Below are 10,769 nucleotides of genomic sequence, written 5' to 3'. Positions count from 1 at the left end.
CGTGTGTGCATATAATGATCAAGTGGAAGCACTGCCATTCTACGATATATGTACTGACCACAAAAAATGCAAATGGAAATGAGTATCATGATCTTTCATTTCATATATTTCGAACTGAATCAGTGTTTTTACCGTGCATTATATTGAGAACAGTGCTAAGCTTTTCAGTATCCAGCCAACTTCAAAGAAAAAAAATCCTCTCAAAACCAAAGAAACCCTACTCTAATCTCATAAACCTATGTGAAAAATTACATCCAGCTTGTAATGCAATGAAGATTAGTGTTATAAAGCCATCGAAGCAACTTGCATAAAAAGAATTGACAAGATCTTGATTAGCCAAAACATGCAACAAAGCCAAGATCAGCATCATGGTTTAATATCCTTCGCTGATGACCTTGGGACGAGAATTACAAACTGCACCAGGTCCCTGTGAACATAATTATCTGGAGAGAAGGAAGCAGAGCTAAAATGCTCTTTAATCAAGATCGGGAGCCTTCAGATTTTCTGTTTGAGATTCACATTGATGATGCCAATAGAGGATTTAGGTTGATAGTTTTCATCTGTATCCACCTCCTCGATTTCCTGGGTACAATAATGCACAAAGCAATCCACATTTACCATTACTGTGACTATAAAATTGTAGGTCTCACAAAAAAATAAGTTAAATAATAAATTAGAGAGCTCCTGCAACTCTTCATAATTTCAATAACAAAAATTTTAAACATATGCAGTGACACAGTTACTTAAGGAACTTTTGTGACATCAACATGGAAAATGTCACCAACATCAATCAGCATTCATCATGTCACTTCCGATCGCATATATCACATGGGACTGTGTAGTATGGTACTAGTGCAGTTTATCCAAAAGGTCAGCAAGTGTGTGTGTGTGAGATAATCTTGATTCATGTATATAGAAGGAGTCCCGATTGGCAATGCCAATCACTAGCATGTAACTAACCACACAAACAACCAGACACATAATCACAGTTATTTGTCACCTGAACAACTTCCTCTCCCTTGATGACCCGCCCAAATACAATAAGTTTCTCGTTTAAATCTGGGATGGGGGCAGTTGTAATGAAAAGCTCAAATCCTTTGTCATCACGTTTACCCTTTGAAGTTCCAAGCATGAATGCCTCATGTTTCAGACTGTTTAAACATTACAAACTTCACGTCAGATGAGAACAAATCAGCAATAGCATCAAACTATCAATTTTTTTTTTTTTTTCAAAATTAGCTATCCACCTTGTGTCAAGATGATCATAATGCTTTCCTTTCGAAGTCCAATCTTCAGTAGCTCCAACCCCTTGTGCATTCCCAGCTTGAATGACATAGTGTTTTATAACACGGTTAAAAAGCATTCCCTTGAAGTGCCCCTTCTGACTGCAAAACCACTTTCATTCAGATTTAGTATTCACGGAGAGCAGGTATCATGTCAGCAAACTTCTGCAGGTGTTAGCATTTAGTGGACCCGTGCAACAGTTTGGATAGATAACATTAATCAAGTTGACATCTTTAAGAAATTACAGTTTGATATGAAAAGTAATTAGTAACAATAACTCTATGCACAGTTAATAATCTTTGATGTTTCTCCTGGATGTTACTAATGCCTCCGTTCATGGATCATAAAATTGAACCATGTGCAAATCCAATTAATAGGTAATCTATTTAAATAACAGCTTTCAATTAGCACGTGCATGATTCCAGTTAACTGCTTGATATGGGACTTCCAATAACTCGATAACCTTTTTGCATTCTATACGGTGCTATTTTAGACATCCAAGCCCGCTCCCCACTTCCCTCTTTTCCCCTCAAAGGCCCCAGCCAAATATATATATTATTGGCACCGGGTGTCCGAGAACGAAGTCCCCACTAATTCCGGGGGTGAAGACCCCAGCCAAATATGAACTGAGCCAATAACATTTTTGTTGGAATAGGTCAGAGCTGATGTAAAAGTAAAATGCAAAATCTAGCTGATAATGCACAATTTGCCAACTAAACAATTTTCTGTAAGTTCGCAGTCACAGGAAAACCTACTTGAATAAATTTCAGCATACAAATGGAGAATTTTCTTTGCCCACAAAGAGAGAAGAAGGGATGCGGGAAGGTAAAAAGATGGGAACAACAACAGCCTTCCTTTTTAAATATCATTAACAAAAGTGGTAACTCAATTACTCACCATAATTCAATGAATTCGTCAACAACTTCAGGAGAACTTTCCTTGTAAAGTTCCACTGTTATGTACCCTTTTGAGGTATTCAAAACCTATTGAAAAACAAAAACAAAGAAAAATGAAAAAGCATTGAGTATTTTTTTTTTTTTTTTATGAAAGTCAGAGCTCACATCTAAAATTTGCAACATATCAAAGGGAAATTCTTCAGTGAGCAAATGAGAAACCTACAGCATATCCAGGGACATCAGGTTTTTTTGGATCCACAAGTGCGTTTTCATCCTAAAGCAAATTCAAGAACAAATTCAGAAACAACGCATTATCATCATATATACTGGAGCTTGTGCTTAGTATTGGGATTTCTATAACAAATAGATGCACATGCACACAAATGAGAAATCTGGCACTTTATGCAACACCTACAATTTGGCTATCCATAATAGCTAGAAGCCAGAAAGAAAATGCTCAAGAACTATCAATGCCACTATAATGGAACAAATACCTCAGAAACTGATAAGTGGTCATCTGTTTGAAACCTTGACCTATACACAGGTTAGCAAGTGAAAGTTATCACCCAATGGATATTTCAAGTAGTTCCAATGCTATACGTAAAAATAAAGCAGAACTCACTGAAACAAAAACTTCTGATCATTTGCTGAACTCTTAACTTATTCTGAACTTCTTTAAAAATTGTATACACGAAACTTTCCCATATAATTATATTCAAAATCTCTAGTTATGCCCAAGGATATTGTTAACAATCCAAAAATTATGTGAAATTCAGCATGTCAAACTAAATTTGGAAATTAACTATTGTGATAAATAAAGGTTAATACATTATAAACATCAATAAGATTTCACTCGAATTAGCCATATTGTTAGCCCAGCACGCCAGGTGGGAAAGTTCCTAGTTCAATCAATTTGGCTGGCCTATATCTTAAACTCTTGCCTATTCTCATCATGCATAACAGCAAATTTTTAAACCCCCACCCATAAAGAATTTTAATTGATAATGCCAAATATTATGCACAAATAAAAAACCACACAAACCTTTGATTCCAGTGTCTGTATGTTGAAAACAGGAAAAACACAATCAACACAACAATCAAATTGCACAATATGATAGTAGTGACACTTATTCGAGTCGGCCCCTTCTTCTTTTTGCTTTGTTGTAGCAGAGCTTGAGGTTTGATCCTTGCCATTAAATTTCAAGCTTCGGCTTCACGGCGTGATCAATTCCCACGAGGTTCAGAAACCCTAGAGGTTAAAATTAAAGTCATAAACCATTTACCAAGCCCAATATATAGATAAAGTTAAACCCATAAAAAAAGCAGTTCATCCAGTGACGAGTTAACCATAATTTCCATACTAAAAAGCTTCTCCATGAAAAATAATATATACCCGAGCATGTAAAGGCCAGGTTCGCTTTCAACTATATTTGGAATTCCCACGGATTGGAAAATGGCCTTAGACTTCTTTAGTGTATAGCATATAAAGAGCTACTTCAACGGTGCGGTTTTGAAATTCAAATCTTTTACAGGTTTACAATTCGAATTACCAAACACTAAGAATTTCCAAATTAAGAGCTTCCAGTGGTTCTATAAAAAGGCGAAAGTTTCCCAACTTGAATCAAAATTCAAGCTTTATTTAAATCCAGTCGTAAAATTCAAACAAATTTGTACGGGTGGTTTCAAAGTAAGATCTTGTAATATTCAAGCACAAGCATACAAGTGAAACATAAATTCAACGACTTTAAAACCGATACAGTAATATCTGCTGACAACTATTTGGAGTTTAATTCCCAGGCAGAGAATTGAGAAAGCACCAAATCGTACCCACTAAAACCTTTAGATTTAATTCCCACGTTGATGACTCAAGTAAAACAAAAATTATACTCAAATCTGATAAATTCTGAAAGAAAGAAAAAAAAAAAAAATGATTCGCACCTGAAGACGTCTAATGAATAGAGGGTGTATCCGATGGGCCCTTTCTTTTTTACTCTTGATGTGTTCGGCTGTATATCGCTCAGAGAGAGAGACGGGGTTAGAAATTTGCGCTGAAGATGAGAGCTAGCGTAGGTGAAAGGCTGCCTGGAACTGCAAGAGAGAGAAAAACAAATAAAAAAGAATTTATCACAGTAAAATTTGAAATTCAACAAGTGTACATTTCCATCATTTTTCCTACTCTATGTACGACTTTATTAAATTTTAAAATTTAAATAAATTTTTTTCATATTTTTAATAATTTAAAATTATTATATCGGTTAATTATAAAATGAGTTGTAAAAAAGTAATAAAGAATATCATTATTCAAATTCAAATAAAAATAACTCCAACATTTTTTTATGAAATAGCACTATTATATTAGTTAGTCTTAAAATAAATGTAAAATAGTTAAAGATTATCATTAATTCTTTAATCAATTGGCATGGTATCCATATCTTTAGTAGGTGGATATCCTCTCTAATTATTTATTTATTTATTGGATTTGAAAATAAGTATGAATCTTCAACTGCTCATATCTTGTAGTGTGTCTCTCTTTCTGAATTAGATTGTCTACAGAAAATGAATAAGAGGACCCCAATCCCAATTAGTGCAAAATTGCTACAGAAAATGAATAAGAGGACCCCAATCCCAATTAGTGCAAAATTGCAACAAAGCACAAGAAGCAATGGTTGCAGGGAAAAATGGTCACATAATGTTTGCTTTCATATGTTGGCATATGGGCATTCCAAAGCTTATATTATATTTACTGCATGTTTGAAATTGCGGTAGAAAATATAACTTATACCTTTAGGTCTTATAGTTTAAATGTTCAGTAATAAGTTTTATTATTAAAGAGTAATTTACTGTTTAGTAATCATATGTTTAAAACACTTTCAAATATATTATATTTGTTTAGAAATAAATTAAAAAAGTACTTTTTGAAGTAGAAATGATAATTATTTGATTTTTTTAAAATTATAACCATATCTTTAAAAATTTGAAAGTTGTAATTATCTGAAAGTTGTATGAATATTTTCGCATATTGATTGTCTTTCTAAAATTCAAATTACCTTCCACATTATCCGGAAAAGCATGTTTGAGATTAAAAAGTACTGTAATATGTAACACTCAAACAATCTAATTTTTTTTTATTAAAAATTTTTTAAGACTATTTAAACACTTTTTAAGACTTTTTAAGTGCAACATTTTTTCTCCCCTTACTATTCCTATCACCCCTCTTAATCAAAGTATGGTTAACACAACTCTTCCAACAAGTTGGAACAGTCTTCCCCTTCTAACTAGGATGATATCTTGGGTCCAGCCCATCAATGGGGAGCGATTCAGCTAGAAAGCCCACTAAGGTGATCATAACCCAACAAATGAACCTTGTGAAAAATATTTACTTCCTAGGAAGTGGCAAATCTTAAGCCTTCAAAATAATGAATTTTATTCTAGGAATACCCCTTTGGAAGAGGAAAATGGGGTTACACAAAGGCCAGGCTGTTTTATGAATTGGACGATCTAATTGAGCGAGTTGGACATCGACTACCTTCCCTAGAATGTTGTAAAGGGATAGATCCTGGCCGACTTAGTAGCCGAGTTCACCGACTTTCCTGAGAAAGTCTGAGATGCACCTACAGGAAAGCCCTAGTAGGCCTTCGTCGACGACTCGTCCTGTCGTGATGCAAAGACAGTAGGGGTGCATGTCACTACGGACTCTGGGGAAGAACACAACTACGCGATTAAGCTCGCTTTCAAAACTAATAACAATGAGGCAAAATACGAAGCATTGCTAGCCGGACTTTTAGTAGCAGAGTCACTAGCGGTCATTGAAGTGGAAGTGAGAATCGACTCCCAAGTAGTCGTCAACCAAGTCTTGGGGAAATTTGCCATGAAGGGTGAAAAGCTGAAGAAATATCTGCAGTTGGTGTGGGAAAACTGTGACCATTTCCAATATTTCCATATCCAATAGGTGCTAAAGGGGAGAGAATTAGAAGGCCGACAAGTTAGCGTGGGCCACCTCAGGATAGGAGGATTCTCCCCTACCAGAACAAACGGTCACCAGAATAATTAATGTACTCGTTGTGGGGATCGAAGTCTTGGAGGTAAGGTCGGGAGCACCAAAATGAGTGTTGGACGTGATAAAATACCTAGATGTCGGGGATCTTCATAATGAGAAATGGGAGGCACAGAAGGTCAAAACTCAAGCAGGATGCTTCACTCTGATAGATTGGGTCTTGTCAAGGTGAGGCTTCTCCATGCCCCTCCTAAGATGCCTCTCATTGGAAAAGGCGCAATACATACTAGCTAAAACACAAGAAGAGGTATGCGGGAATCATTCAGGCCTGAAAGCATTAGCCGAAAAGGTGGTAAGGGCGGGGTACTATTGGCAGCACGCCCTCAAAGATGTGGAAAATTTTGTTAGAAAATGCTTGAAGTGCCAGTTGTACTCCTTGATATCACATTGCCCACCAGAGGAACTAATGTCGATCATGTCACCTTGGTCGTTCGTGCAGTGAGGAATCAACCTAGTTGAACCCTTGCCCTCTAGTAAGGGAAGCATAAGGTTCATAGTCGTCGTTGTACATTATTTCACCAAGTGGGTGGAGGCGGAAGCCCTAGCAACCATCACGACGAACAATATTACTTGGTTCTTGTGGAAAGCCGTGGTTTGTAGGTTTGGCATCTCCTGCAGCATAATCTTCGACAATAGGCGACAGTTCGATTCGAGTCATTATCGCAACTGGTGTATGGAATTGAGAATCAAGTTCAAGTACTCTTCCCCGGGTCACCCACAAGCCAACAAATAGGTCGAGGTAACCAACAAAACATTGCTCGTAATACTGAAGAAGAAACCGACTGATAAGAAAGGAAGTTAAGCGGAGGAGCTCCCCTAGGATCCTATGGGCATACTGAACAACCATTAGAACACCAAGGGGTTTCGTTTCGCCCTCACCTATGGAAGCGAAACAATAGTATCAGTGGAAGTAGGGATGTCGACCTACAAGGTCCAACACTTCAACCAAAACTCCAACAATGAGATATTGGAAGAACAAATGTACCTATTGGAAGAGAAGATAGGAATTCGAGAATCGAGATGCAGAAGATGATTAAAAAAAGAAAGGCCAAGCACTATTTCAACAAAAAGTGAGACATAGGTTCTTCAAAGTGGGCGATCTGGTTTTGAGACAAGCAAGAACGACCACGTAAGAGGAGAGAAAGCTGGGCCACGATGGGTAGGACCATTTTTCATCACCACCAACAATAGGTTGGGCTTTTATTAGCTTAAGGACGTCCAGGGAAATGAACTACCACACTCATGGAATGCAAAACACTTGCGAAAAAAAATTTTCTTGAATGTATTAAGAAAATGTATTGATAAATACCAAAAAACCATGAATAAAACTACCTTTCTTCACCAATTATGTATTTTGTCTTATAGGGTACCCAATAAAATAAAAATTGAGTCAATGGACATGCCACGAACCAACAGGTGGTGACAGTCCCTTGATCGCCCAACCTTTGCGCACATAAAAGTTGAGTCACTGAACTTGCCACGAACCAATAAGTAGTGACCGTCCCTTGACTGCCCGACCTTCACACACATAAAAGAAAAGTCATTGGACTCTCCGTGAATCAACAGGCGGTGGCAGTCTGTAGCAGATTATTTGTAATTGATGAATGAGATTGAATACGGAAGAAAATTGATAAACTATGTATTGATAGAGATAAAAAAAGGCCTTCTTCGAGGGAGGCTCCTCCAATGTCAGAATAGAGAATATTCTTGAGTGTTTTTGCATAACTAACTCTGTCATAGTGACAGACCTAAATAGTACTGAAAGCAGGAAATTACTAAACTGCCCTTAACATATAATGGGCTGTATCTATTACATGAAACATCAAATAAAAACAATGACGAAGGCCCAGTCGGTGAAGCTCCCAACCACGTTCCTTGCCATTTGAAGCCCGATACTCTTCTTTCATCGGCCCATGAAGCCCATAGCATTACTTGAAGATTCTAGGGCTTGGTCGAATTATTCTTCCCCAATTTCTCTCACGACTTCATCACTTCGTACGCCCCTTCGTTCGCACCCGACGCTTCTCCTCTTCACCTCACTATCCCTTAGCTGTCGTGTAACAAATCCCTCCCCCTTAGAGAACCTTGCCCACAAGGTGAGGGAAGTCCCCACAGAGCTGTCAATAAGGTTCCCAAGAAGCTTCCTCCACGGGCTGCCCTTGCCAACGGACAAGTACTTCGACTAAAGGTAGGTTCTTTACTTTTCTCATCCTCCTTGAAATTATTTCTTCCGGTTCTGGCTTCAAAATTCCCTTTGAGTTAACTGGTGGTAGAGTAGGCAGTGGATTGACATTGTGAGCTAGGGTTGGCTTTAGTTGAGACACATGGAATACGTTGTGTATCTGTGTAGTGCTAGGTAGCTGAAGTTTGTAAGCCACTTCACCAATTTTTTCTTGGATCTGGAACGGGCCATAGTAACGAGGGGACAGTTTAAAATTTTGTCTGTGATGAATTGAAGACTGACGATATGGCTGTAGTTTCAAATAGACCCAATCCCCTGTCTGGAATTGTTGTCCTTTCCTGTGTTTATCCGCATATTTCTTCATCCTTTCCTGAGCCCGAACGAGATTCTGTCTAAGCAGGTGCCAAATCTGATCCCTCTGCTGTAATGTAATTTCGACCTCTGCTATCCTTGCTGTGTTGGGTAGGTAGCTAGTCAGTTTAGGTGGCATGTAGCCATACAGTGCCTCGAAGGGAGTAATTTTAGTTGAGGCATGTTGGGTTGAATTATAACACCATTCAGCCAAGGCAACCCAATTAGACCAATCCTTAGGATTGTCACTGACATAGCTCCTTAGGTAGTTCTCGACCCACTTATTTACTGCCTCGGTTTGACCATCTGTTTGAGGATGGTAGGCAGTGCTGAAAGCCAGTTGCACACCCTGTAATGAGAACAATTCTTTCCAAAATTTGCTTGTGAATGTGGGGTCTCTGTCCGAGACAATGGAATGGGGCATTCCATGTAGCTTAAAGATATGCTTAACAAACAGTTGAGCCACTACTTTAGCTGTATAGGGATGTGAAATGGGTATGAAGTGGGCATACTTTGTAAATCTATCCACCACTACCCATAAAGCATTAAACCCTTGAGAATGGGGTAGACCCTCTACAAAGTCCATGGAGATATCTGTCCAAGGTTTGGATGGAATGGGAAGAGGTTGTAGGAGTCCACTAGGTAGTGTGTTATCCACCTTCACTGTTTGACACGTGTCGCAACTCCGTAAAAAAGATTTTAAGTCTCGTTTTAAACCCGGCCAGAAGAAATCTTTAGTGAGTCTATGTAGGGTCTTATCAAATCCCAAATGTCCTCCTATGGGACTGCTATGCACCAAGTGTAGGATTTTGTCAATGAGGTTTGAGTGGGCTGGGATATAGATTCTGTTTTTATAAAACAAGATCCCATCTTTGACCACATATTGAGGAGGCAGCCTATTTTCTTGATGTTTTTGAAACAATGATGTTACCTCTGAATCAGAATCATAGAGGCTTTTGATTTCAGTGAGCCAATCCCAGCTAGGAAGTGTAATGAGAGCCACGGTCACTTCATTTTCCAGCTCTTGCCTAGATAAGGCATCCGCTACCACATTCTCTCTCCCCTTTTTGTATTCCACCAGAAAATCATACCCCATGAGTTTCAAGATCCATTTTTGCTGCATTGGAGTGCCCACTCTCTGATCTAGTAAAAATTTCAGACTTTGATGGTCCGTTTTCACTACGAAAGAGTGGCCCAACAAGTAGGGTCGCCATTTCTGTACCGCTGAAACTAGTGCCATTAGCTCCTTTTCGTAAGTGGACATAGCTAGTGCTCGGCCTTTAAGAGCTTGACTGAAAAAAGCTAGTGGCCGTCCTTCTTGCATTAGCACCGCCCCAATAGCTTCTCCGGAGGCATCACATTCAATTACAAAAGGTAATTGAAAATTAGGTAAGGCCAAAACTGGTGGTTGACACATGGCCTGTTTGAGCTGTTCAAAGGCAGTTAGGGCTGTCTCAGTCCACTGAAAACTGTCTTTTTTTAACAGTTCTGTGAGCCTTGCTGCAATTGCCCCATATCCTTTCACAAATCGTCGGTAGTAACCCGTTAACCCCAAGAAGCCTCTCAAGGCCTTGATAGATCTTGGAACAGGCCAATTCTTCATGGCTTTCAATTTTTCTGGATCAGCTCTAATGCCGTTGCCCGAAATGAGATGGCCCAAATAGGCAATTTCTTCTTGCCCAAAACAACACTTACTCAACTTGGCAAATAATTGATGTTGTCTTAGTAATTCAAAAGTGAGTTTCAAGTGTGCTAAGTGCATCTCAACATCACTACTATAGATTAGTATATCATCAAAAAATACCAAAATAAAGTGACGGAGATAGGGTTTAAAAACCTGGTTCATTAGGCTTTGAAATGTGGAGGGCGCATTAGTTAAGCCAAAAGGCATAACTAGGAACTCGTAGTGACCTTCATGTGTCCTAAAAGCAGTTTTAGGAACATCCTCCGGGCGCACCCTGATTTGATGGTAACCTGATCTCAAATCAAGTTTAGAAAAAAT

General features: G+C 38.5%; 1 protein-coding gene across 1 annotated transcript; it reads right to left on the bottom strand.

Moving 5' to 3' along the window:
- Positions 1–73: 73 nt before the first annotated feature.
- Positions 74–4,334, bottom strand: LOC108992155 (peptidyl-prolyl cis-trans isomerase CYP21-4-like). Its single transcript, XM_018966623.2, has 8 exons — positions 4,119–4,334; positions 3,223–3,429; positions 2,675–2,714; positions 2,404–2,454; positions 2,182–2,267; positions 1,248–1,385; positions 1,001–1,151; positions 74–582 (listed from the first exon to the last, which is right to left on the bottom strand). Exons 2-8 carry the CDS (start codon positions 3,372–3,374, stop codon positions 496–498), a joined length of 705 nt encoding a protein of 234 aa, XP_018822168.1. The 5' UTR covers positions 3,375–3,429; positions 4,119–4,334; the 3' UTR covers positions 74–495.
- Between the last annotated feature and the right edge of the window lie 6,435 nt (positions 4,335–10,769).

Source organism: Juglans regia, chromosome 8, assembly GCF_001411555.2.
Source record: "Juglans regia cultivar Chandler chromosome 8, Walnut 2.0, whole genome shotgun sequence".
NCBI lineage: Eukaryota > Viridiplantae > Streptophyta > Magnoliopsida > Fagales > Juglandaceae > Juglans > Juglans regia.
Note: the sequence above shows the minus strand (reverse complement) of the source record. Positions and strands in the feature narration are given on the sequence as shown.